This window comes from Lagenorhynchus albirostris, chromosome 16 (genome assembly GCF_949774975.1).
Source record: "Lagenorhynchus albirostris chromosome 16, mLagAlb1.1, whole genome shotgun sequence".
Classification (NCBI taxonomy): Eukaryota; Metazoa; Chordata; class Mammalia; order Artiodactyla; family Delphinidae; genus Lagenorhynchus; species Lagenorhynchus albirostris.
The window spans coordinates 30765811-30792365 of NC_083110.1; the positions used below are offsets into that span (position 1 = coordinate 30765811).

Sequence of the window (26555 nt, forward strand, 5' to 3'; positions counted from 1 at the left end):
TGTCATAGGCAGCGTTTTCCAAAGTTTTTGGACAACTAATCTCTTTCTCTTTTTTAACTGGGCACCTGGTAAATTCTCAACTCATAAGATGTAAGCTGGTGTCGGGGAACACAGTTCAGGAAGCACTGAGCTCTACATCATGCGGCCTGTTTTTGCTTGGCAAGGCTGAGCTGGAGATGGGAGTCCAGGCTAGACCTGAGCACGACTTTGAAGGACTGTGTGTGGCAGAGCGTGGGCTGTGCCAGGCTTCTCTCCTCCTGTCCCTGTAGGTATGGGGAGAGGGAGGTGGTGGGAGCCGAGGCACCTCAGAGTTTCTGGAACCTCCTGGCCATGAGGAATGTCCTTGGCTGACCGCAGTTCAAAGCAGTCATTGCACTGTCCTTGGAGGAGGGGTCTTAAACTAAGTCACCAGTGGCAGGACCGGTTGGGACCACCAAACAAGCCAGCCCAGCCTAGGTTGAAATGGTCACAGGTTTTGCAGTATGACCCTCTTAGGGAAAGGTAGGCAGGCTTTGCTCCCAGCAGGCTGAGTTCTACCTTGGACCCTCTCTCCATGTGTTTGTGACTTGAGTAAACGGTGTCCCTGGCATATTTTGGCTCCAAAACCAAGGTGGTTAGAAACTAGATAATCTTCAAGTTTCCTTCCAGCGTAGGCATTTAGGAAGTCTGTAAATCTAGGATTGGGGTGAAAACCTGAAGAGGTGTCCCTTTCAGGAGTCCTAAAATCCCTACTAGGAAGAGCCCCAAGAGGTGAAGCCCCCTGTCACACCCAAGGTCTGGGGAGGTGAGGGCCTGGCTCCAGGTCGCTGATCAGGGACCTTTTCCGTATTAACATTCTTGGAACTGACTACCTTAAATAGTCTTGCTTTGGGCCCCATTTGTGCCCTGCTCTGGGTTGTTGCCTCTCAGCAATGACCCTGGAGAGATGGGCAGTGTATGGCGGTCAGGAGCTGCTCAGACCGGCTCAGGGCTGGCTAATCCTTCATCTCCCAGCAGCCAGGTACTGGAGGTGGGCCAGGAAGGCATGTGGCTGACCGGTTACACCTTAGCCTGCCCAAACCTAGCTTTGTACTGGAGCAAGGAGAGTTTGCAGATAAGCAAATTTCTTCCTTGTATTTTAAAAAATTATACATATATGTATATACGAACATACATAAACTGTATATATATATACATACATGTATGCATTTACATTTGTGTGTATGTGTGCGTGTGTTTTGTCTTGAATTATACTTTGGAAACTGCTCAGTGGCGACCTTTGAGTAGGGGATTAGAGGGGAGAATGAACTTTGTTTCTTTGTGCCTTTCTGTTCCATTTGAATTTCCCTACAGTGTGTTTGTATTCCTTTTATTTTTTATTTTTAAATGTGATTTATATTTTAGAGCAGCTTTAGGTTCACAGCACCACCTCTGCCACTATCATCACCCCACATCAGAGTTACAATTGATGAACCTATATTGACACAGCATTATCACCCAAAGTCCATAGTTTACATTAGGGTTCACTCTTAGTGTGGTACATTCTATGGGTTTTGACTAATGGATCCACCATTTTAGTGTCGTACAGAATAGCTTCACTGTCTTAAAAATCCTTTGTGCTCTGCCCATTCATCCCTTCCTCCCCCTAACTCCTGGTAATCACTGATTTTTTAACTTCTCCAGTTTTACTTCTAGAATGACATACAGTTGGAATCGTGCAGTACATAGCCTTTTCAGACTGGCTTCTTTCACTTAATAATATGCATTTAAGGTTCCTCCCTGTCTTTTCGTGGCTTGATAGCTCATTTCTTTTACTGCTGAATAATATTCCATGGTCTGGATGTACCACAGTTTATTTATCCGTTCACCTTTTGAAGGCAATTTGGTTGCTTCCAAGTTTTGGCAGTTATGAAGAAAGCCACTATAAATATCCATGTACAGGTTTTTGTGTCCATGTGTGTCTTCATCTCCTTTGGGTGAATACCAAGGAGTGCTGTTGCTGGATCATATGCTAAGAGTAAGTATGTTTAGTTTGTAAGAAACTGCAAACTGCCTTCCAAAGTGGCTGCACCATTTTGCACTTCCACCAGCAATGAATGAGTTCCTGTTTCTTCACATCCTCATCAGCATTTGGTGTCATCAGTGTTTTGGATTTTGGCCATTCTAATAGGTGTGTAGTAGTATTTCATTGTTATTTTAATTTGCAATTCCCTAAGCATCTTTTCATATGCTTTTTTGCTATCTGTATGTGTTCTTTGGCAAAATATCTGTTCAGGTCTTTTGCCATTTTTTAATTGAGTTTTTTTTTTTTTCTTTTTAATTGAAGTATAGTTGATTTACAATGTGGTGTTAGTTTCAGGTGTACTTTATTGTTGAGTTTTTAAGAGTTCTTTCTGGATTTTGGATAACAGTCCTTTATCAGATGTGTCTTTTTAAACATTTTCTTCCATTCTGTAGCTTGTCTTCTCTTCCTTTTATTTTTAAAAAGAAATCAGCAAGGATCATCTGAGCTGCATGGTTTAAACTCTACATTTAAATTTTTGCATAAACACAGATTGAGGATTTAATGTTAAAAAACTAGCACAAATAAATACTCTAGCCCCCAGACTGGGAAGGCCGGTGGAGGGGTCATCCCACGAAAGCGTCCACCCTAGTCCAGGCCCTCTTGGTCTGCTGCTGGTCACTGGGGCGGGAGGTCTCACGGCCGTGCAACTTCTGGCCCTGGGAGACGCGTCCAGGTCTCTGCCTCCTCTCAGTGTTAGCCCGCTGTAAGCTGTGTCCCCACCTGGCCCTCTGGGGAGGACAGTGCTATATCCTTGTGTGAGGCATGGCCCTGCCACCATCCTTTTTCCTCCATGTCCCTGGAAGTGAGGCAGGACACCAGAAGATGTGCATAGTGCATCGTCCAGCCCGTCTTGCCATCTCCCACTGTGGGGGTTGGGGGAACAAGAAGACTCCCCATTATGGGGTGTGTGGCTAGGTCAGGGTAGTGAGGTGCCTCTTGTTCTGGGTGATTTTGCCTCTTCTCCCAACACAACAATATCTAGATTCCTGTGTTTGGGACTCTGGCTAGGGCCTTTGCGGAGCCCTTGAAATTGAATGGTATTCTTGTGTACATGTACACAGTTTTAGGGAACAGGCCATTTTACAGTCCCTGAGAAGCCCCCTATGTAGCTGCTGTATGCTTTCAACATTCACCTAGGAAACTGAGGCTTGGTCTCATGGGATCTTGGGATGCCCAGGTTTGGTGTTTATCCTCAGAGTTTACTGCTGGGAATAAAGGCTAGATAGAATAAGCTAGAAAGTGTCGAAGTACCTTAAAGGAAAGTTTGTTTCCTAGAGTGTGGAGCACAGAATCAGTTACATCAGAACTTCTGCAGGACTTCCCTGGTGGTGCAGTGGTTAAGAATCTGCCTGCCAGTGCAGGGGACACGGGTTCGAGCCCTGGTCCAGGAAGATCCCACATGCTGTGGAGCAGCCAAGCCTGTGTGCCACAACTACTGAGCCTGCACTCTAGAGCCTGCGAGCCACAACTACTGAGCCTGCGAGCCACAACTACTGAGCCCGCACGCCACAACTACTGAAGCCTGCCTGCCTAGAGCCCGTGCTCCGCAAGGAGAAGCCACTGCAATGAGAAGCCCACGCACCTCAACGAAGAGTAACCCCCGCTCGCCGCAACTAGAGAAAGCCTGCGCGCAGCAATGAAGACCCAACGGAGCCAAAAATAAATAAATTAAAAAGAATCCCTGGAGGTGGGAACGGGATGCTTGTTTATATTTCGGATTCCTGGACCCTTTTCAGACTGAAGGGCCCAGAATGATTGCGGCCAAAGCCTCGGCACTGAGAGTGCGGCCACCACCATCGCCAACATGAGCCTCCTCAACAAGCCCAAGGTGAGATGACCCCGGAGGAGCTGCAGAAGCGGGAGGAGGAGGAGTTTAACACAGGGCCACTCTCCGTGCTCACCCAGTCGGTCAAGAACAACACCCAAGTGCTCATCAACTGCCACAACAGCAAGAAGCTCCTGGGCCGTGTGAAGGCCTTCGACAGGCACTGCAACATGGTGCTGGAGAACATGAAGGAGATGTGGACCGAAGTCCCCAAGAGTGGCAAGGGCAAGAAGAAGTCCAAGCCAGTCAACAAGGACCGCTACATCTCAAAACTGTTCCTGCGTGGGGACTCGGTCATTGTGGTCCTGCGGAACCCGCTCATTGCCGGCAAGTAGGGGACTCCTCCCTGCCGTCAGAACTTGCCCCCTCGTTTTGCGAAGACCTGCCCTTTGTGCTGGGAATAATAAAGTCATGTGTTTTTTCTAAAAAAAAAAAAAAAAGCCTCAGCATTTTTAGCAAGCTGTCCAGGTGATTCTCACGCGTGATGAAGCAGTGCTACAGAAAGTGTAGTCCAGAGTCAAGGAGCATCAGCATGTTTGGACAAGTCTCAGACCTACGCTTGCAGCGACTGTGGGGGCAGGACCCAACAACCTGGGTTAAAACAAGTCCAGCAGGTGACCGTTTTGCAGACTGAAGTTTGAGAAGCACCAGTTTAGCCAGAGAGGGCCACAGCTGGATGAAATCAGGCATACAGGTGCAGGTCGATGGTCCCAGTGAGGAAGGAAGGGTGGTATCTGTGCTGCATCGTGCCCCAAGAGAAGCGGGACCAGAGGCCAGAAGTTCCCTGCAGGCTGGTTTCTAGGAACTGGTTGAACGCCTGTACCTGCGTGGTCCTGGGTGGGCTGATGTCGGGCTGGGAGTTGGTCGGCAGCGACAGTTCAGGAGTGCTCTTTCTGTATCACTCGCCTGGAAGAACGCAAATGCCATGCTTTCCCGATCGGTGGATATAAAAGAAAGCTGAGAGAGAGTGCTAAGATGCTTGATGTTGGTCAGGATGGCAGGTCTCAGTAGGCTAGAGGGACGATGGGCAGAATGGAAGAGAGAAATTTAACAGGAATCAGCATCCCGTCTCCATTGTCCAGAACACCCAAGTGTTACCCATCGGGGAGGTGGGGGGGGAGGGGCGGAGCTACTGCCCTGTGCTCTCCAGTCACCCCTGGGGCCTTTGGTTCCCAAGAGAGCTCAGAAGGAGAACGGAGTGGGTCGCAGACGCGAAGCTATTTCAGGCAGGAAATGGTGGGAGAAAAATGAGAAGACTGGAGGTGGTCTCTTGGGGAGAGGTGAAGATGGGGTCCTGGGGGCATCGTCAGGGAACTCTGGGAATGAGCACCATCACCCTGTGAGCGGGCTGAGGCTGGCCTGCGGTCCTGCCCCAGGCCGGGAACCTTAGCAGTCCCTTCAGGTCCAAGTCCCACGGTATATTTATATAATAATGCCAACCCCAGGCTCAGAGCTGGGCAGCCTTGCACTGAATGGACCCTGTGTGAGTTATTCAAATCTTGGAAGAACAGCACGGCCTCAAGTGAGCTCAGAAATCCCCACCTGAATTGGGCCTTTCTTAAAGTTGTTTTTTTTAATTGGCATACATGCATGTGGCAGGAGATGCAAATATAAACAGTGAGCTTCATTTCTATTCCAGTTTTCCCCTCCAGAGGCAACAAGTGTTACCCAGTTTCTTGTTTAACATTCCAGGGATGTGTGTGTGTGTGTGTGTGTGTGTGTGTGTGTGTGTGTGTGTGTGTGTGTGTGTGTGTGTGTGTGTGTGTGTGTGTGTGTACAGCACTAAATTTGTACATTTTCTTTTTTTAAACGAAGTTAGCATACACACAGCACTACACCTCGATTAATAATGGCGATCGTTTCAAATCACCGCTTACAGAGCTGGCTATTTCTGAAAAAGCTGCGGAGTATCCCTGTGTGGATCTGCTTGATTTACTTAACCAGCCTCTCGCTGGTGCATATCTGGGGGCTCCTTCTTGCTGTTGTGGCAGGTGCCGCAGTTTAGTGTGTCTGGGAAACAGACTTCCAGAAGTAGAGCTTCTGAGTCAAAGCGTGTGTCATGTTTAATTTCTACTTCTCTATTTTTAACTGGCAAGTCAGCATATTAGTGAGGGTGAATATCTGTAGTTCCTTTTCTGTAATTGTTTGCATCATTTGAGTTTCTATAAAGGTTACTGGTCTTTTTCTTATCATAAAACATTTTTCCTAAATTTGTCACTTCCCTAGTCTTTATGTTGTTTTCGTTACTTGTTTCTTACGCAGAAATTTAATTTCATCCTTGGGGATAATGGCTACTTCTTATGCTTAAACTTGGTCTGGCTGAAGTTTTATCTTGGCCTATGGAACAGGGTAGGATCCAGCTTTTCTGTTTTGTTTTTCCATCCGACTGTGGATGGGCCTTTGGGCTCGTTCTCCTGGGAGGTGGTCTCCAGAGACAAAGGTGTCAGGAGCACAGCTGCAGCTCCCCCTGTTTTTCTGAGGGCCGGTTTCTCTTTCTTCCATCAGAAAGTTCCTGGCCCATCCATCATTTGCCTCCCCAGGGTATCTCCTCAACAATGACATCCGAGGGTTCTGGCAGATGGGTCAGACTGAAAGCACCACTAGGGACCTCAGTCACCACGTGACAGCGTGCTTGGGAAAGGGCCTTTGGCCCACACCGCAGGTCGCCAATTCTAGCTCTTTCCAAGGTCACTAGGCCATCATCCGGCCTCCCATTGCAGTCACCAGTGGGACCCACTGACCCAAACAAATTACCATGCCCACAGAGCTGAGAACCCAGACCCACCCCATGGGGACCGGTGGCACCTTGAGGAAGCCCTTCAGCTTCCTTGGAAACAGCATGCCTAGTTCACCAGTGTAGCTGTGAAAGGCAACCAGAGTCTTGTAGGTGACTGACAGCGTCTAGAGCAGTGTTTCTCAAAGTGGGGTCCTTGGACTAGCACCTGGGAACTAGTTAGAAATGCAAATTCTGGTTCTACTGATTCAAACCCTGTGGGTGGAGCCCAGCAATGTGTTTAACAAGCCCTCCAGGTGGTTCTGATGCACACTGCAGTTTGAGAACTAGCTTGGGACCCAGCCTGGGAAGAGAGCAGCTAACCTAGGGTCAGCAGGTGTGATTGTTAAGGGGGCCCGTAGGTTTCCTCACTCTCACTGGTTGTTGGATGCCTCTCAAACGGCAGCAGCCACTGATTAGCAAGAGTAGGCAGGTTGCCTGACAGTGTGTGGTGTTACGGCAGATCTGTGTCCCTCCTGGGCAGTTCCACTAACATGAGACACGGCAGAGGGATCTGTACAGAGAGGGACTTTGTGAGAACAGATATCACACCATCACCAACAGGTAAGAGCTCTAGGTTCTGGCCTTTCTCCTTCCCTTACTACTGATCTGCAAGTCACTTACCTTTCTGAGCTCCATCTGCCCCATCTGTAGGGACAGGATTGTGCTCCCTCACTTGTCCTGATTCCGGATCCTGGATCAGATGAGCCCTCCTGAGGTCTCTCCTTGTTTCTAGGAATGATGATATGATACCCCGTTCCCTTGCCTGGGGAACCAGAGGTTGGAGAACAAAAACCATAGTTTGGGGCAGAGCCAATTTGGAGGCCGCTGTGTATAGCTTGGGGTCTGTAGGTTGGGCACAGGGAGATAGGGGCTCTGGCTTTCCCTGTTGCTGGATGGATGGTGATAAAGAAGATACCGGCAAATAGACCTGGACCCCCCTGAGAATGAGGTGGGAGAAGAGCTTCACACGTGCTGCATCCCTTGTCAGCAGAAGTGGGAATGGAGCTTGGGTGAAAGGGGTTTTCAGGGAAACTCACTGGTTCATGGGTGGTGAATCCTGTAATGCCCCCGGTTGCTGTTGCTGACGGGGGCCCGGCAGGTACAGGGTGAGCTGGGCTGCCCACCATGGGTCAGGCCTGATGCAGCTCCTCCTGCAAGGGCCAGCTTGCGGCTGGCACTGTTCTCCGGTAAGACTGGTGAGAGCCCCCGGCAGAGCCTGAACACACTTTCCTCTTTCCTTTCAGATCTAACCATGAGCTACCCAGGCTACCCCCCGCCCGCAGGCGGCTACCCGCCAGCTGCACCAGGTAAGAGGGTCTGGGGCAGGCGAGGGAGGGAACGCCCTCTCTGCTCAGGGCCTAGGAGTGGAGAGGGGGAGTGATGGTGTTTTCCAGTTATTTCCTTGCTCCCTTCGGACCCCCACAGTGCAGCCAGGCAGGGAAGGGGCTGGAGAAGAGCTTGGACCTTGGGGCCAGGCGAGGTCAGGGTTTGAAGCCACTTCTGGAAAGCCAGGACCAGGCCAGGCCCCGACCTCTTGCCGTATTAGCTGATAGCAGCAGACAAACGTGTACCGTTCTCTGAGACTCAGTTTTCTCCTTTGCAAATGGCTTCAAGCGCCTCCATCCCTGGGCTGGCCCAGACAAGAACACGGTAGCCAGGTAGAGCCTCTGGCACAGCGTCCTCTGGAGCGCGGCTAGGTGACGACTGCCCATTGTCGCTTCTCTTGCCCTGTGCTCAAGGTGTGTGGTTTCCCAGCAGCAGGGCCCCTGCAGAGGGAGGAAGTGGAGGCAGTTGCTAAGGGTCACACGTTACTGCTGCAGCTGCTCCTGTGGCCGATAGCAGGGAGGCTGCGCCAGCTGGTCAGGCACCCATGTCCTACCACTGCCACCTCTGTCATCACCTGAGCAGCAAGAGAGGGAGCAGGCGGGCGATTCCGGGAGAGCTCCGTCCTGAGTATCCCGGAGCCCTGGGGCTGGAAAGCCAAACACGGGGCCCTCAGGGCCTTTTCGCTGTCATGGACAGGGCTGCATCTAACAGGCCAACAGCCCGCAGGATGATGCTAGCTGCCTAGCTGCCGTGCTGCTTGTCATGGTGACAGCTATAACATATGAATGCTCGCCGGGCTCCCAGCTAAGCCCTGCCCGGCATTAACTCTCTTAATCCTCCTCACAGCAATTTGAGGCAAACACCAATTATCCCCACTTCACCTGAGGAAACTGAGCCAGGGTGGTTGAGTGCCTTGCCCCGGGGCACATACCCCGGTCCCGATGGTTTCAGAGCTGGGGGTCTTTACTGCTGTTCCCCTGTTGTCCCCTGACAAGGACAGGTGTCTGTTTTCCATAACCGAGCCCTGTCTCCCTCCATCCTGTCATCCTGCCTCTCCCTGCCCCTTACAGACTTGTGATGACAGCACACAGCCAGATTGGCAGGACACCCCACCCCGACGCCCACCCGCCTCCACCATGGTTCTCCATCACTGTGGACTCTCAGTGATCCCTGAGCTTGCCGCTGCCCTGGGCTTGGCACAGTGTACCCGAGTGACCTGTCTTTATGTCTATACTCCCACTCCATAGGGGTGAGCCCAGGAGGGCAGGTCTGCCCTTGGCCCTCCTACCTTAATACCCACAGAGGGTCTTGGGAGTGTTTGCTGAACACCGAATTGAAGGTTCCCTCCTCCCTTCCTCTGGCAGCGGGATCTGGCTAGACTTTGTTGCCCGAGTGTTTGCCGTGTGGTCTATATAGGACTGTCCGCGGCTCTGCTTGGCTTCCCCTCCGACCACCTGGGAGCTTGATGTCTCTGCCTTGTCCTGCTGGGGAGCCGCAGGGGCGCTGACAGGCCCGGTGTTGCTTTCAGGTGGCGGTGCCTGGGGAGGTGCTGGCTACCCACCACCCAACATGCCCCCCATCGGGCTGGATAACGTGGCCACCTACGCAGGGCAGTTCAACCAGGACTACCTCTCGGGAATGGTGAGTCCAGCCCTCCTGCTGGGCTGCCCCAGGGGCCACACCGGCGTGGCCAGAGGGCGAAAGGCTGCTGGCTTCCGTGGTGTCGGGGGGGTGGTGTGTGCACGTGCGTGTGTATCTGTGGGCACCGAGGGTGTTGAGCTATATCTTGGGACATGACGGTTTCCATCGGGGCTCTCACCGGCTCACTGTCCCTCTCTGCATCTTGATTTTCCCGTCTGTAAAATGAGCGGTGGGGGAATGCATTGGGCCACATGGTCTTCCAGGTCCCTTTCAGCTCTGGGGGATTGGGTAGGGGTGGGGCCTTCGTGGAGTATGCATCGAGCACCTTCTGCATGAGCTCAGCGTAGGGATAGAGGGGTGAGGGAGTGCCCCTGTGTGTGCACGCATGTGCCCTGTGCAGGTGGCCACACGCGTGCGGGGGCTGCTGGTACACGTGGATGACTCTCCTGGTTGGGCCTGGCAGCAGGTGCCTGGCAGCACGGACGCACGTGCTACTCTTGTTGATTTGCTTGTAAAGTAGCATATTTTATCCTCTAAAAACACATGTGTGCTCAGTGTAAGCGGTGTAGCCACTCCACAGTCTAATTTGTGCCCGGCCCATTCTAGGCGCTGGAGACAGAAAAATCCCAGCCTGGGAGTACTTACCATCCACTGGGAAGGGACAGGCAGTAGCATAAGGAAGCGGTGTGGTGTTAGAGCAGGTGTGGGTTCTTTGGGCGCAGGGCAGGTGAAGGGGGTCAGCAGTGCAGGTAGAGGGCGTGTAGCACAAGGTGGGTGGGCAAGGTGGGCCTTGCTGAGAAGCTGGTGGTGCTCGGACTTGGCTTGAGCTGAGGGTGGCTCCTGGGTGCCCGCTGCAGGGCTCAGGGCGGGGAAGGGCAGGTGGACGGAGTATGGCTGTGCCCCTCAGGGGCTGTTAGTCTAAGGTTCTTGCTTCGTGGACTTTCAGGCTGCCAACATGTCCGGGACGTTCGGAGGAGCCAACGTGCCAAACCTGTACCCGGGGGCCCCTGGGGGCGGTTACCCTCCCGTCCCCCCGGGGGGTTTTGGGCATTCCCCTTCCGCCCAGCAGCCTGTTCCTCCATATGGAATGTACCCGCCCCCTGGAGGAAACCCACCCTCTGGGATGCCCTCGTATCCGCAATACCCAGGGGCCCCTGTGTCAGGCCAGCCCATGCCGCCCCCTGGGCAGCAGCCCTCGGGGGCCTACCCTGGACAGCCGCCCATGACCTACCCTGGGCAGTCGCCAATGCCACCTCCGGGACAGCAGCCGGTGCCAAGCTACCCAGGGTACACTGGGTCCGGGACCGTCACCCCTGCTGTGCCCCCAGCCCAGGTGAGTGCCAACTTTGTGCTACTCTCTGTCCAGGCCTGGCTCCGAGGGCCTGAGACATGTGGCCCAGTGTCCTCTGCCAGCAGGGCTGGGGACCGTGCAGGGGACAGGGGAGGACTAGGTCCTCCAGCTCTAACTTGTAGTTTTCAGCGTCACTTCCTCACAGACTCCCCATCCCCTGTTTGTGCGCCTGAGGACCTAGGGAGCTACTGTCTTTGTCCCAGCTTGTTAGATGGTCCCTGTGGGAGCTGGGTCTGAATGCCTCCGGGTACTCTTCATTCGTCTGGTGTTATTTACGGCCTGGGTTTTGTAAGAACTGGTCTCAAGGCCTTTGCCCAATGGCTCTTAGTTTTCAATCCCCCGGATGTGCCCTCCCAGACTAGCTTCAGAGGATTCTTAAAACCAGCTCCTTTGGGTAGGGAAGATTGTTGGCAGTTCTTTCAGGGCTGCTCTTGGCTCGTTTTGGAGAGCAGTTCATGTTTGCAGAACCTAGAATTCATTGTCATGGTTACACAGCGAAACCAGCCAAGCACAGGGCTAGTGGTATGTGGTTGACTACTATTTTTAGTCAGAGGGTCCCTTCCCCTCCCTCCCTCACACCCACACGTCCCCCTACCCCTGCCCTGCTCTGCAGCCTCCCTCTCTGCCTTCCCCCTTATTCTTTTCTCTCAGCTTGTCTCCTTACCTCTGTTAAAACCAGTTTGTACTAGACAATCCACCGAGGGAGAGTTCCGGCAGGAAAAATCAAGTTTGCTTGGAGTGTGGCTGTCATGTCAGGAAGGAGCCCAGCAGGCAGGCGGGTCGTAGAGTCCAGAAAACAGTGCCGGGAAATGAGAACTAGTCCGAGAGGTAGCTGGGCTGCATGTCCCATCGTGAAGGCTGGACACCTGCATCACAGAGGGAACACCTGTTTCTCGTGTGCACAAAGGTGGACTAAGCAGGCCCGCTAGGGAAGCCCTGATGTGTGCTGTGGTGCTGAGGCCTTGAGGAGAGGCCGCACCCCTGTTCCCGAGGCCTCCCCTTCATCAAGAGCCCGGGCCCAGGCCTGGAGGACCCAGGCATAGGGTAGATTTTCAGCATCAGGACTCAGTTCTAGGTGGGCTCCTAGCCACGGGAGCCAGGCAGACGTTTCAGTGCCAGGACAGGTAATGGTCACGTTAGGCCGACTCAATGTCGAGTCCCCTGTGCTGTTGATTGCAGGCTCCTTCAGGTACCCCAAGTTTTAGAGGAAAGGTCATTTCCAGAGTCTGGGGCAGGTAGTCTCACGTCTGGGGGATATAGCATTCTTGCTGTCTGTCTGTCTGAGCAGTTTGGAAACCGAGGCACCATCACAGATGCTCCTGGGTTTGACCCCCTGCGAGACGCCGAGGTCCTGCGGAAGGCCATGAAGGGCTTTGGTGAGAGACCCCAGGTGGTGCGAGTCCTATCACCCCCGACTCCCTAGGCAGTTACACAGTGGCTCTGTGGGCTGGGGTCGCTGGGTGGAGGCAGCCTGGCCCCAGTGGTGGAGGAAGAGAAGGTGGATATGGGGGTGCAGTTGGGATGCCCAGGAGAATTGGAAGACCCAGGCCAGGAAAGTCTGTAGCCGCAGAGCATCCCCACGACCCCCAGCCCTGCCCACTCCCACCTCTCCTTCCTCCAGGGACTGATGAGCAGGCCATCACTGACTGCCTGGGGAGTCGCTCCAACAAGCAGCGGCAGCAGATCCTCCTGTCCTTCAAGACAGCTTATGGAAAGGTGAGTGTTGGCGAGATGCCGGGGTGGGGGGGGGTCCCTCCTAACTTAAGGCATATCCTCTAGCACAGCCCTACTCCTGCTTTTCCTTGGGGCCTAGTGGGTCTAGATCTCCTGGACAAACCATAAGGCACATTAGGGCATTTCCTGCTGTCTCTCAGCTGATGGCATCTTCTAGAAGCAAAGGATGCTCTGAAGGAGAAATTCCAGAGTCCACAGGGTACTGAGGTTTGATGAGAGGCGCCCAGGAATCTGGGCTCCAGTCTGGCTGTGCACGACTCACCAAGACCATGGGCAAGTTATTTCCCTTCGAAGGAAGAGGCTTTAAGTACTGAACAAATGCACGGGGGCCGTATTTTGATTCTGGGGGCTTTCAGATCTTTAGGTAGGTAACCACTGGGTACATGTAGGCTAGTGTTCTGGCCTGGTGCCTCTCCTACTTGAATGGCCATGAGTCCCCTCGGAATCTGGTTTGATTGCAAGCTCTGATTTTTCAGGTCTGGCTGGGGCCTGAGGTTTGGCTCTTCTGCAGATGCTGCTGGTCCCTGGATCTGGGATATTGTCCCTATTGGTCACCTCCTGTGGATTCTGAAAATAGGTTTTGTTTGTTTGTCTGAATGTCCAATCAGGATTTGATCAAAGATCTGAAATCTGAACTGTCAGGAAACTTTGAGAAGACAGTCTTGGCCCTGATGAAGACCCCGGTCCTCTTTGATGCTTATGAGATAAAGGAAGCCATCAAGGTGTGTATGTGTGTGTGTGTGTGTGTGTGTGTGTGTGTGTGTGTGTGTGTGTGTGTGTGTGTGTGTGTGTGTGTGTGTGTGTGTGTACCCGTGTGGGCTGTCCCGGGAAAGGCCTGGGTCACGTGGTGTGTCTTCGCTCACTTACTAGCTACGGTTGTCAGCGCGGCTCCTGGGCCCTCCCGGTTGGAGTCCACATGCTGTAGGAAGGGGAACTTCTGGTGGCTCCCCCAAGAGGCAAATGAGGCGTCATTCGTCATCAGGGAGCATCTAAGTCTGTCCACCTTAAAAACACGGTGGGGGCTGGGGAGCTGGGGTTGCAGAGGGAGCTAGTGATGCAGTGATAAGAGTGGGAGGTGTGGATTGTATCCTCATTCATTAGGACTCTGTTGTTAGCAGATAACAGAAACTGCACTTGAGGAGCTTAAGTGGAACAGCAGCCTGGCTTGGCGAGGGCCGGGGCCGCGCAGACTTTCTCTCTCATCTCTGCTGCTTCTTGAGTGTCTGCTTCATTCTTCCATCTGCTTCTATGCCTCTCCTTCCTTAGCACAGCATCCCTGTCGACCCCTCTCCATGTACCTGTCAGAGATCCAGCTACAGAAGAGGCCAGCTGTCCCTTGGTTCAAATTCCAAATGGGGGCAGGTTCTGATGGGCTTCGTTTGGGTTTAGTATCCCCCTAGTTCAATCAGTTATGACCAAGCGGAGGGTCCTGCACGTTTTGTACAGTCCTGTGGCTCCCAAGACCCCCAGCAGGTGTCCTGTGGATGGGGAGGAGCCACACCCACAGACAGGGGAGTCCTTGTGAACTGAGCAGGTGCCGCAGAAGGAATCTAACATTCCTCAGGGGCCTGATAGGCACAGTGACTTTTCTTGCCCCCACGAAGATGTTACCTGAAACTGGGTTCGCCTTTTTGTGGCTGTCAAGAGACCAGGCCAAGCCAAAGAGCGAGGCAAGGAAAGATTTATTACTTGCAGCAAGTAAGAACATTGGGGATCTTTCCCAAAGCCGTATCTCCCGGAACTGCAAAACTGGGGAAGTTTTAAGCTAAAGGCACATACATATTCATGAAGGGGCACAGAGTCCAAACTTGAAAAGGCCAACCTCTTCATCCCTTAGGTTCCAGTTGATTTGGTGGTTGAGTGCCCAAGGGGGTTTAAATTCTGCCAACAGCTCAAGAAAGTGCTTCAGGCTAGTTTTTACCATTGAAACAGAGCTGGGAGTCTTTACATCTGATTTGTTGTCTTTCCTATTGTTCTTTTGTTCCTTTAAGGGCAAGTACTGTGGCCAGGCTTAGTTCACAAGATAGCTTAGGCTAAAAATGGTTTCTCTTATGTCAAGAAAGCCATTCCTGGTTCTCTTGCTCTGGGGACACCCTACTCTGTCTGCCTGCAGTATCACTTCCATTTTATGGTGAAGGAACCTGAGGCGCAGAGAGGTGAAGTGACATGCCCAAGGTCACACAGCTAGTGACCAGCAGAACCAAGATTCAACCTGACACAGAAACCAGGCTACTGACCCTGTCCTCTGCCTCCTCACTGTCCCTGACTCGCTCATCGCTTCCATCCTCGATGTTGTTGCCTTCTCCTAGGTGTCTCCAGATGCTCCACGGTCCACTCTAGGACTCACGTTTTCCCACATGTCATGCTCTCGCTTTAAACCCATTTTCTCAGTTGCTTCTCATCTCATTCATGGGCTGAACTTGGAATAAAACAGATCCAGGTCCACCTCTCAACCCCACCATTTACTGTGTGGCCTTGGACAGGTTACTACACTTCTCTAATTCTCAGTGTCCTGGCGGGTGGAATGGGGATGTTCCTTCCCATGATCTCTACTTATCACCGTGTTGCTGTCATTACTGGTACTTTCCTGGGACTGCAGAGGGGAGGCTGGCTGCTTCAGGCCCGGGCCGCAGCAGCAGCACGATGGGCGAGTCTGTGTCTGTGGCCTCTGTCTCTGGGGTTTGTGCCCCGGGGGATCCTGAGTGCCAGGGAGGAGGCTGGAACAAGCCTGTGCTTTGTTGTGCTCTCTGCCTCCCAGGGGGCAGGCACTGATGAAGCCTGCCTGATCGAGATCCTGGCCTCCCGCAGCAATGAGCACATCCGGGAATTGAACAGAGTCTACAAGACAGGTTAGGCTGGCCCCGGGCCCTCTGCCCCTTGCAGAACCCTGTGCTTTTAGGGCCTTGGCCACACCCTCTCCCAGGGCCTCTCTTCCTTCCTGGCCTCCTTATCTCCTGCCACCCCTAACACACTGGGATTCTCTCCCAGACCCAGGCCTGCCTGCTGTTTACACTGGAGCAGGTGACTGAGGTAAGAGGGCGCTGGGGTAAACCTCCTGGGCGAGGTTGGGGCCAGGTCAGCCCGGAAGTCACAGCCCCTCCTGATCTCCGGTTGTTTGTTCCTGGGGGCCACGTGGGCCACCTGTCTCCTCATGCCAGAGCCCACTGTTAACTGTGTGCGGTGCGCAGCTTGGTCCACTGGGCTACAGGGCAGCCCTTTCCTGTGTCTCCCTTTTAGAATTCAAAAAGACCCTGGAGGAGGCCATTCGGAGCGACACGTCAGGGCACTTCCAGCGGCTCCTCATCTCTCTCTCTCAGGTACCTTTCCCAGGGCAGAGATCGGGCCCACAGCAGGGAGAGGTGGATCTCTGGGCCATGGGGAGGAGGAACAGGGAGGGAGGGGTGCGACTCCAAGGAGTGACCCTGACCTCACAGCCTGCTTCCTTTCAGGGAAACCGGGATGAAAGCACAAACGTGGACATGACGCTCGTCCAGAGAGATGTGCAAGTGAGTGTGGTGGCCGCTCACCTGGCTTCCTGAGCAGGGGAGTGTCTTCCACTTTCTTGTGTCACAAGGGAGGGGTTCTGGGATTGAAAGAGCAACAGATAAGGAGTGGATTCCAGATGCTGTGAGTTTCTCAGGGGAACAGTCTCTGGCTGTTTCCTCTCTTGGTTCAGGAGTCCGAGTGCCTCTCCAGAGGAGTTTGGGTTTCCCACTAATGAATTCAGACCATAGCAGTTCTGGCTGGAGAGAGCCCTGGCTTCCTGGTGGGATGGAGCTGGCTGTGCCTCTCCCCACCTCACTGCTCCCGCCCCCCAGGGCACTGCATTCACCAGGAGCTGCCAGTAGGCTCCTTGTCTCTGTCATATGTCAGAGGACTTCCGTAGTGCCCTCTTGTAAGGGCTGGAAGAGAACCACTCTTCTGGTCTGGCCCATTTGCTTTCTAGGTAAGGACACTGAGGCCCAGAGAGGTTGAGCATTGTGTCCAGAGAAACCTGGAGGCAGAGTCTGGGCAAGGGCTCACTCTCTGTGCCCAGACGGTGCCTGCCTCTGCCCTGGTCCCAGACCGCTCACTTAACATCTCCCTGGCTTGGGACACCCATTCCTGTAACTGGACTCAGGGCTGGATATCCCCAGAGTCCTGGGCTCCAGCTCTTGCCCCAGTGGGGATCTTCCGGTTTCTGTTTCCTGTCCAGGCCTTTTCCCAGCTGAGGCAGAAGTTGCCTTGGTTGCAGGGTCTCGTGCCTACTGCTCTACCTTCCTAGGTCTGGACCTGCTCGGCTTCACCTCGACCTGTGGGGTCTCTGAGCCCCTGATGGCCACCTTCTGCCCTCAAGTATCAGTGCCTTTAGGTCCAAGAGCTGCTATCTGAGGCCTGGAAGGCGCTTGTGAGCCATCTGGTACAAGGGTTGCAAATTGGCAAATAGATTGGGCTCAAACCTTCAAAAACCGAACAGGAAAGTGCAAATTCTCCCCATTTGCAAACATAACAGTGTATGCAGTGAAACGGCAGGCAAGCACCTGTCACATAAAATCCCACATCCATAACTGCGATCTATCAGTTGTTGTTACAATTATTGTCTCATGTGTTCCCGCTTATAGATAGGGAAACTGCTTTTAAAGATTGAGAAATTTCACGTAGATATCTGGGTTTCTGGTTCCTCATGAAAAATGGATCAGGCAGCTGTGAGCCTTGTTCCTCTCATGTACTCGGCTGAGAAGTAACTGCCTCTCTGCATGGTCCCCATGGTCCCCACCACTCTGACCTTACAGCTGGCCTGATTCCTGCATTTAAGTTACCCAGCTGGCCCCTTTGGGCTTTCAGGTTTGTGACCCCGAATCTAATCCAACTTCGCGTTTTAGAGATGAGGAAACTGAAGTCCAGAGAGGGCCGGTAGCTTGCCTAGAGTCCCGTGGCAAGTGGGTGGAAGAACTAGGTCTCAAGCCCATGTTTTCTTCTGTACTGCTGCTCCCTTGTTGGGTTAAAGCTGTTCCTTGCCTGTCCTGGGCCCCAGCGGCCTTGGCTCTCCTGGCTTAGTGAGAGGATGTGTGGATGGTGTCTACTTCAGCACAGTGAATGGGGCTCAGCTGGGGCCCTGCCCCCCTTTCCCTCCCCTCTGGGCTTGTAGGGCTTGGAGACTCTGCCCAGCTCTCCTCCGTGACCTGGGCCTGGAGTCTGGGGTGAGGTCTGCATTGCATGTCTATCTGTCCCTCTTCTGTCCAGGAGCTCTATGCAGCTGGAGAGAATCGCCTCGGAACAGATGAGTCCAAGTTCAATGCAGTTCTGTGCTCCCGGAGCCGGGCCCACCTGGTGGCAGGTAAGGCAGTCCCGGCCCCCCTGCAGCCAGGTAATGAGGTCAGATGAGGTATGGCAGGAAACAGCTTGCAGGAACACTTAGCAGTTCCGCTCTGCATGGGCCTTTCACTTCCTTGAAAGAGCCCCCTGGTGGAGATTTAAAAGATATTATCAGTGGGTTTCCTGAGTCTGCAAGCATCCCGTTCTGCAGGAAAGCAAGGGAGGAGGTTAGAGAAATGGGAGCCTCTGTTGGCTGGTCTCTTTATCTGCTATAATGTGGAACGTTAGAGTTGAGAGAGCCATCAAGAGCACCTGACCCAGTGGTTTCCAAAGTGTGGCATAAAAAATTAATAGTACTAAGTAACACTTATTTACTCTTTCCTTCAACAAATATAAACGGAGCTCCTGCCACGTGCCAGGTCATGGAGTAGGTGTAGGGAACGGCACTGCAGAATCTCTGTTCTCAGGGGGTTCACCTTGTTTGGGGAGCCTGGCAGTAAACAAAAATCAAATACAATCTGTACCAGTTGGTAAATCTTTAGAGAAGAATAAGTTCGAAACTAGGATAGGAAGTGATAAAGGTGTCGGAGGGTGCTGGGGGCATTCCTCACTGGGGTAATGACATTTGAGTTAAAAACATGAAGGGGGCTTCCCTGGTGGTGCAGTGGTTGAGTCCGCCTGCCGATGCAGGGCACACGGGTTTGTGCCCCAGTCCGGGAGGATCCCACATGTCACGAAGCGTTTGGGCCCATGAGCCATGGCCGCTGAGCCTGTGCGTCCAGAGCCTGTGCTCCTCAACGGGAGAGGCCACAACAGTGAGAGGCCTGCGTACAGCAAAAAAAACCAAAACATGGAGGAGTTGCAGGTGCAAAGGCCCTGAGCATGGGGTTCCCAGTACAACCGAGAAACAGTAAAGGGGGCTGGTGAGGTGGAGTAGATGGAGTGAGTGCGCATAGGAGGAGGTGAGGTCAGAGACGGTAGGAAGCCCTGATGACAATTGCATGGACTTAGGTGTTTACCCTGAATAAAACAGGAGGCCATTGGAGGGCTCTGAGTAAAGGAGAGATGTGATTTGACTTAGGTTCTGTGAGTGTCCTGGCTGTTGTGTTGAGAAGAGAGAAGGGATCAATGGCAGAGCAGGAAGCCAGTTAGGAGGCTGCCACAGTAACTCCAGGGGAGAAGTGACAGTGGCCGGGACCAGCTGGCAGGGGCAGGTAGCAAGAAGCGCTCAGATTCTGGCCCTGTTTGCCAATGAACTGGACGTGGAGTGTGAGAGAGAGAAAGGAGTCAGGGATGACACGGGGTTTGTTCCTGCTGAGTCAGTGGAAGAGGGGAGGGGGCCCTCGACCAAGACTGGGAAGCTGTGCGTGGAGTAGGCTTTAGGAGGGAAGGAAGCCAGGAGCCTTGAGCCACAGATACCGTGTAGGCAACGGGTCTGCGAGGCCAGAGGCCAGGAGAGGTCTGGGCTAGAGATGGCAGTTTGGGAACTATGAGTGGGTCGAAGGAGTTTGAGGCTCTGGGACTGCAAGAGGTCCCTTCAGAGGGAGACGGGAGGGAGACCCAAGCAGTCTGAGGACAGGGCCCTGGCCATTGCAGGAGAATTAGAAGGGGCACCCAAAGAAAGGGGCATCCTGGAAACCAGCAGTGTCAGCGGCGAATATGAGAGGGCAGGTGAGGACAGAGAACGATGACCACACTTAGCAGCGTGGGTGGGTGAAATCGCCGCACCCACTCTGTGCAGGCACTGAGTCTTTAATACATGCGAATAGGGGCCATTCTCCTGTTTTGCAGATGAGGAAGCTGGCAAAGGGCAGTTGGGGAAGTCAGCTACCCAGGTGGTAACGTGGCAGAGCTGGGGTTTGAACTCAGGCCGCCTGCCTCCAGAGCACACTTTTTAACCTCTGCCCTATTCTGTACTGGAGCGCGAGCGAGCATATGCTCATCTTAATCGTTGCTTATTTTAATGAGTATGGAATATGTCTGTAGCACATCAAACCCCCGCTTTCACAAATGTTATTAGTCAGAGGGAAAGAGAAGCTGATCGGAAGAAAGTAGTAAGTAATGAAGTTGGATACAGATGTAGCAGAAATCATGATACTGATATGCAAATCACAGCAGTTTGGAGAGCACAGATAGAAACTGAGCCCTGGCTGGGGAAGAGGAGGTTTATATCCTGGGGCAGAGCTCAAATTGGGACGCAGGTCTCCATGGCATCACCTGCCTCTCTCGGAACCCACAGCCCACACTTCCTGTGGGTGCTCGGCCCATCCCAGGGTAAGCGGGGGCACTGGGTGGGCGTTCGCTCACCGTCAGACTGGGAAGGATTGGCACATAGAATGACGGAGCAGGGCTGGGGCTGGAGGTGCGCGGATCTGGGGAGAGACTATCAGTGTCAGGGCTCCTGGACCGGGGATTGAGGTGTGATGGGTGAGCAGTGGCGAGGGCAGTGCTGGTAAGGGGACGGTGAGCAGTCCTGGGGGGGGGGTGCACTCTCCCTGGGGCAAAGAACTGGCCAACTTGAGAGCTGAGCAGGTGTGGTCACTGGGGCCGTCCAGGGCGCCGGGAGCAGAGGGCGAGAGGTGGGCTCTGGGAAGGGGCAGAGGCCTCCTCACCACGTGTCCTGTACAAGTCAGGTAGGGCTGCCGTAATAAAATACCACAGGCTGTGTGGCTTAAACAACAGAAATCTATTTTGTCATAGTTCTCATAGTTCTCATAGTTCTCATAGTTTCTCATAGTTCTGGAGGCTGGAAGTCCAAGATGAAGGTGCTGGCAGCGATGGTTTCTCCTGAGGCCGCTCCTCTTGGCTTGCAGACGACCCCCTCCTTGCTGTGTCTGCGTGTGATCTTTCCTCTGTGTTTGCAGCCCTGGTGTTTTCTTGTGTGTCTAAATCTCCTTTTCTTATAAAGATACCAATCAGATTGGATTTGGACCCACGCTAAGGGCCTCTTTTTAACTTAATTACCTCTTTAAGACTATCTCCAAGTACAGTTAAATTCTGAAGTCCTAGGAGCTAGGACTTCAACAAAGGAATTTGGGGGGGCACAGAATTCAGTCCATAACATGTCCCTCTGTCTTGCCCCTAGTTTTCAACGAATATCAGCGAATGACAGGCCGTGACATTGAGAAGAGCATCTGCCGGGAGATGTCCGGGGACCTGGAGCAGGGCATGCTGGCCGTGGGTGGGTATCTTGGCCTGCCCGCTGCGGGGCTGTCGTGTGTGGTGAGTTTTCAGGGTGCTCACCCAGCCTCCGGTTGAGGAAGATCATAGTGAAAGGGTCCAAGCTTGCTAAATCCAGTTGCCTACACGGTGAGAAGTCAGGCTGCTTTTCCATTGCTGCGTAGTTGTACCCCCAGTAGCCCTGGAGGCGTCTTGTTTATATTTCAAGCCCAGCCCTGGGGGAGGGAGCTGCAGTGCGGGCACTAGTGGGAACGTGACCAACTGTTCTCCCGGAGGAAGATGATGCATATCCTGCCAAGTTTCCTCTAAAAATACATCCCTGCAGGCAGTTGTCAGATGTTTGTGATGGAAACACGTGGAAAGATTTTTTTACTTGCAGCAGCAAAACAGGCCCTGGGCAAGGAAAGCTGGCGTAGCTCCCAGGACATTGGTGTACTTCCTGCAGTGCCTGTGTCATGTCCTCCAGAGCAGGGCCTGATGGGCTCCAGGCCCGTCCTACCCCCTCCCCCAACCCTGAGGGGTTGGCCCCTCTTTATACCCACTTGGGAACGTCACGGTTTGCCCTTCTTCTGTTTTGCTTTTCTTGGAGCTTTCTGGATGGGACAGATTTCCCTGTGTACCCCATGGTAGGTATCGTGGCCTGAGAACCCTAGTTAGATGTTCGTTCCGCTCGGCCATCCTTTTCCATGAGGGTCATGGCATCTCCAGCCTGTCCTCTCCTGCCTGAGCAGCAACATGGTTCCGCACACCATTCACGTTCCTTCCCTGCACAGCTTCCTGCATCACATTGGTTGTCAGGAAATGTGTTGGGTTGGTGTCCAGGCTCTGCATGTCTCTGTTCCAAAGGGCTGGAGCCAGGATTGTAGGATAATTGAGCCTAGAGGAGATGAGAGGAGAGGAAGGTGGGTGCAGCAGTGTGTTTGATTGACATCTGGCCTCCTGAGAGGATGCTGTGTGCGTCATGTCCCCCTGGACTGAGTTTTCTGCAGATCGAGTTATGCCGTGTTTCTCTCTTCTAGTGAAATGTCTTAAGAATACCCCAGCCTTCTTTGCTGAAAGGCTCAACAGGGCCATGAGGGTAGGTAACCCCCAGGTGCAGGGTCTGGGTGGGGGGTGTCTCAGCCCACTCGTGGCTGGGACCTTGCCCAGGGGAGGAGGCGTGAGGAGGGCCACCCTTCAGCCAAGAGGACAGAGGGCCCAGGGGCGGGGAGGGGACCAGGGCCCAGGGAAGGTGGGGAAGTGGACGGTGAGGAGGCCCGTTGCTCACGCCCCTGGGCCCACTCTCTTTAGGGAGCAGGAACCAAGGACCGGACCCTGATCCGCATCATGGTGTCTCGCAGCGAGATCGACCTCCTGGACATCAGAGCAGAGTATAAGCGGCTGTACGGCAAGTCCCTGTACCACGACATCACGGTACGGGCCTCTGGGGGCTGTCTGGGCTGCCTCTTGGCGTCCTGCTCACCCACGGACCTCCCTGGCCACTCCCACCGTCCCCTTTACTCTCCCTCCTCGGAGCTCTCGCGGGCTCGGCTTCAGCCAAGTATGGGCATCTTGTTTGTGGTCCTCGTACTTGCCCTCTTCAGTTTTCACTTGTTCATCTGGTTGTACAACAGCAGGGTGTCAGCTCCTGATGGCAGGGTGCCTCTTGACCCTGCTGTCGCCCCTCTCTGTGTCCCAGCATCCAGCACATCTGCTGTTCAGTAAACAGTTGCTGTCGCCCCTCTCTGTGTCCCAGCATCCAGCACATCTGCTGTTCAGTAAACAGTTGTGGGAGGGAGGGTCCAAAATTGGCATCAGAGAACACAGGACCTCCCCCACCTGGTGCCTGGCCTTCAGAATCCAGCCGCCCTGTGGGTCTGTGATCCATCAGTGAGAAATCAAGCCCCGAGCCCCCCGGAGGGTGAGCGGCTCTAGCTCCCTGATTAGTCCCCTCCCTCAGCTCTGTGGTGGAGGCAGCACAGGAAGGCAGTTCACAGGGAGGGCTCGGGGGTCACACTGCTTGGGGTCCAGCTCTGGCTTTTCTACTTGCTCACTGTGTGATCTCAAGCAGCTTGCTTAAACCTCCCTGAACCCCAGTTCCATCATTGTTAAGAAGAGGATAATAATAGTACCCCCCGCCCAGGACTGTTGCATCTTAAAGGAGGTGGTCCACGTGAAGCATGTTGTGTGACACATGTACGTGTCTGATAGACACCAGCTCCTGTTTTATCACTGTGCCAGCACCCGTCTGATAAAATTGATTCCTGTCGTGGCAGGGGTCAGGGGGTCTGACACGTAAGTTCTGAACTCACATGAACCTTGAAATTGAAGTCACCACGCCCAGGTCCTGATTTCAGACTCACTAACGTTTGATGTTGGGCATGTCACTGAGAGAGGCTTCTCTCTCTTTTCTTGGATATAAAAGCAATGCTGTTGATCGCAGAGAATTAGTAATTATTCACAAAGTATCTTGTGTGTGCCGGTAGGTTGTGGGCACCGAACAGGCCTTGCCCTCAAGGAAGGAAACGGTGGTAGGAAATGATGAGAAATTAGCTAAGTGTGGCCTTACTTCTAATGTAAGTGCAGTGGACTCAGATAGAGGGGATATCAGTGTGAACTGGGATGCCCAAATAATAACAGTCCCCTTCACGGGACAGTCGTATCATAGTAGATTACACTTCCTGTACAGGACACAGTAGTGCATTATGGTATAATCCCAACTTAGTGCAACAAAAATGCACTGGGCAAAGGCCACTGGTAGTTAGCCCTGGGTAGGGGGGGTTTTGGCTATTTAAAATTTTTGTATTTGTTTTTCAAATTCTGACTTTGATCATTCGGGTGAGTACAGCTTTCTATTTTTTTTTTTTTTTTTTGCGGCACGCAGGCCTCTCACCGCTGCGGCCTCTCCCGTTGCGGAGCACAGGCTCTGAACGCGCAGGCTCAGCGGCCATGGCTCACAGGCCCAGCCGCTCCGCGGCATGCGGGATCCTCCCGGACCGGGGCACGAACCTGCGTCCCCTGCATCGGGAGGCAGACCCCCAACCACTGCGCCACCAGGGAAGCCCCCAGCTTTCTCTTTTTTAATGGGAGGGCTCAGGAGGCTGAACTGCGTTGGCAAAGGTCTATGCCACCTGCAAGGCCAGCGTGTGAGCCTCTCACCTGCTCTGGCACCAGCACGGTGGGGAATTTCCTAGGATGGGGCTGCCTCTCTGTAAGGGCACCTGGGGCAGAAGAAAATTAGGAGCCAGGAAGCCAGAACTGGCCGAGCCTCGCTTAACTGATGCCTTACTTGTTTCTGTGACCAGGGAGACACTTCTGGGGACTACCGGAAGATACTGCTGAAGATCTGTGGTGGCAACGACTGAGTGGTGACTGGTGGGTCACTTCTGTCCACCTGCTGGCAACAGCGATGCCAGGAAAAGGCCAAAAGAATGTTTGTCTATTTCTAACAAATCCACAAAAAACCCCTTGGTGTCCCAGCGCAGACCGTCCGTAGAACCTTGGCCCCGTCCCCCGCCTGCCCTCCTGATCCGTGTCTTGTGCTCGTGCTGAGGGACCTGGGTTGGTCTTGAACTCTCTCAGGATACCTCCTCCCCACCCCCACTCCTCACAGCCTCTTGCAGCTAAAGGAGACGTTTTGTTTCCTCACTCATGCAGTCATTCCCCTTTGCTTGTGGCTTAAACTCCTGGCTTCGTTTTAGTCATATAATGTTGTATGTTTATTTGGAGGTTTTTTTTTTAATATATAGTCGTTGCAGACAGATGCGCACACGTCTTTGCTGCATACACAGTTTGGGTGAGACAGGTGGGGACTGGGGGCGCCATGTCCTCACTGAGGAGTAAAAGGGAAAACCTTTAAGAGTACTCTTTGCATCTGGTGAGAATGTGTCATGAGCTTTGTTATTGCCAAACTCACTCCTTTTTAGAAAAGAAAAAAGCCAGAAAGTCATCTGTTCCACGCAAAACCACGAGAACAAAGCCAGCTCCCTGCCAGTGACAGGGTTACTTGTAATTGAGAATGTGCCTTAAACCTGAATGTCGATGGCCGAAAGCTGTTTCCAAATTAAAGTCAGCCAGTTCTGGAAGTGTTTACCTGGTGCCAGCTTGTTTTCCTGTGCTTCATGATTCTGCCCTGTAGCGCAGGGGTCCAGCCTTACTAGCCGGTGGAAATTTTTATGACTTTAAATAGAAACTTGTGCTTAGGGAACTCTGAGCATAAGTAATTTGCAGGGACTGGGTCGTAAGGACATGAGAAATGGAGGTTCCTGAAATTCGTGCTCAGGGCCCAGACGCTGAAAAGGCATCATATGCGGGCACGGTGAGGCCCACTAGGGCGAGGAGGAGGAGCGTGGTCCTTCCCACCAGGTCCGGAAGGAGGGGCACAGGAAGGAGGGGGTGTGCATGACTCCTGGGGGAGGCCTTACCGAGGAGGATCAGAGAGGCGTGAGACCGGCTCCTCCCCTCAGGGATCCTTCAGTCTGAAAGGGAGCTCCTGGCTGTGGTCCCCGGCAGGCCCTTTGCCCCTTGGTTGGTGGTGTTAGGAGAAGGCAAGTCCAGAAGGGACAGAGTTTCTAGAAGTCGTCATCACTTCTAGAAGCCCAAAGCTTGTTTTCTGGTCAGGGATCTTCACTCCCTTTCTGGTTTCTTACGTTGAAAGTTTAGAAAGGAGAGAATCAGAGATTATGGTGGGAGCCCAAGCCTGCTTGGCCCTAGCAGGGGCCCCAGGGAGTGGCTTGTCCACAGAGTAGACATCTGCTTGGGGACACCACCCTGACTCCTCCCTGCCTTGTGGACATAGAAGAGGGGATGGCCCAAGGGACGTGGGGCAGCCGTGAGCTGGACACTAGCCTGGTCTACCTAGATCTGCCTTGCCCAGCCAGAAAGGCTGATGTGGGCCCTGGGATGGACGGCAGGCCCTGCTTGTCACGTCAGCTGTGCTTCAGTTTCCGTGCCTGGAGCCTCTTGACCAGGACCCAGCATACTTGGCTGCCCTTCCCCAAGGGCGGGCCCCTTGCCCTTGGGTGCCAGGTGGCACCTGCCTGCTGGGATGAACTGTGAGGCACTGCACAGCTTGCCGTGGGTCCAGGCCGACTTTGGTGGCCTCCTGAACTGTGCCAGAGTCTAGATTCAACCTCCCATAACGTGACTGTAAATGTTCTGTGACATTACTTTGTCCCATTGTCTGCACCGGAGGTTCCAACCTGGTGCCCAACAGGCAGTATTTAACCTGTACGTGCATTCACTTTGGTCCCCAAAAAGTCCTTTTAGACATTTGAATTTGTTGCCAACATTTAAGCATTGAGCGATTTCATATTTTTAAAAATCTGGAAGAATGGATTCTCATGAAAAGCCAAAAATTCTAGTAACGCTTGCCCAGAATTCCTGCACAGCAGTTGCTGCTGGA

General features: G+C 53.3%; 2 protein-coding genes across 2 annotated transcripts in view; both read left to right on the forward strand.

Annotated features, from left to right (window-relative positions):
- The window catches only part of ANXA11 (annexin A11), a 40867-nt gene extending 15626 nt beyond the window's left edge, over positions 1–25241 (forward strand). The window contains exons 2-15 of the mRNA XM_060127094.1: positions 7890–7952; positions 9500–9612; positions 10559–10945; positions 12252–12339; positions 12585–12679; positions 13306–13419; positions 15456–15546; positions 15935–16014; positions 16147–16203; positions 17921–18014; positions 21078–21173; positions 22192–22250; positions 22463–22585; positions 24457–25241. Of these exons, the coding sequence (XP_059983077.1) occupies positions 7898–7952; positions 9500–9612; positions 10559–10945; positions 12252–12339; positions 12585–12679; positions 13306–13419; positions 15456–15546; positions 15935–16014; positions 16147–16203; positions 17921–18014; positions 21078–21173; positions 22192–22250; positions 22463–22585; positions 24457–24516 (1512 nt within the window). The 5' untranslated portion in view covers positions 7890–7897 and the 3' untranslated portion in view covers positions 24517–25241. The remainder of the gene's footprint in view (positions 1–7889; positions 7953–9499; positions 9613–10558; positions 10946–12251; positions 12340–12584; positions 12680–13305; positions 13420–15455; positions 15547–15934; positions 16015–16146; positions 16204–17920; positions 18015–21077; positions 21174–22191; positions 22251–22462; positions 22586–24456) is intronic.
- On the forward strand, positions 3849–4262 carry LOC132507112 (small nuclear ribonucleoprotein Sm D2-like). The gene is given in 2 exon segments (XM_060126147.1): positions 3849–3870; positions 3873–4262. Coding segments are annotated over 2 exon segments (354 nt in total). The 3' UTR covers positions 4205–4262.
- Positions 25242–26555: the final 1314 nt, after the last annotated feature.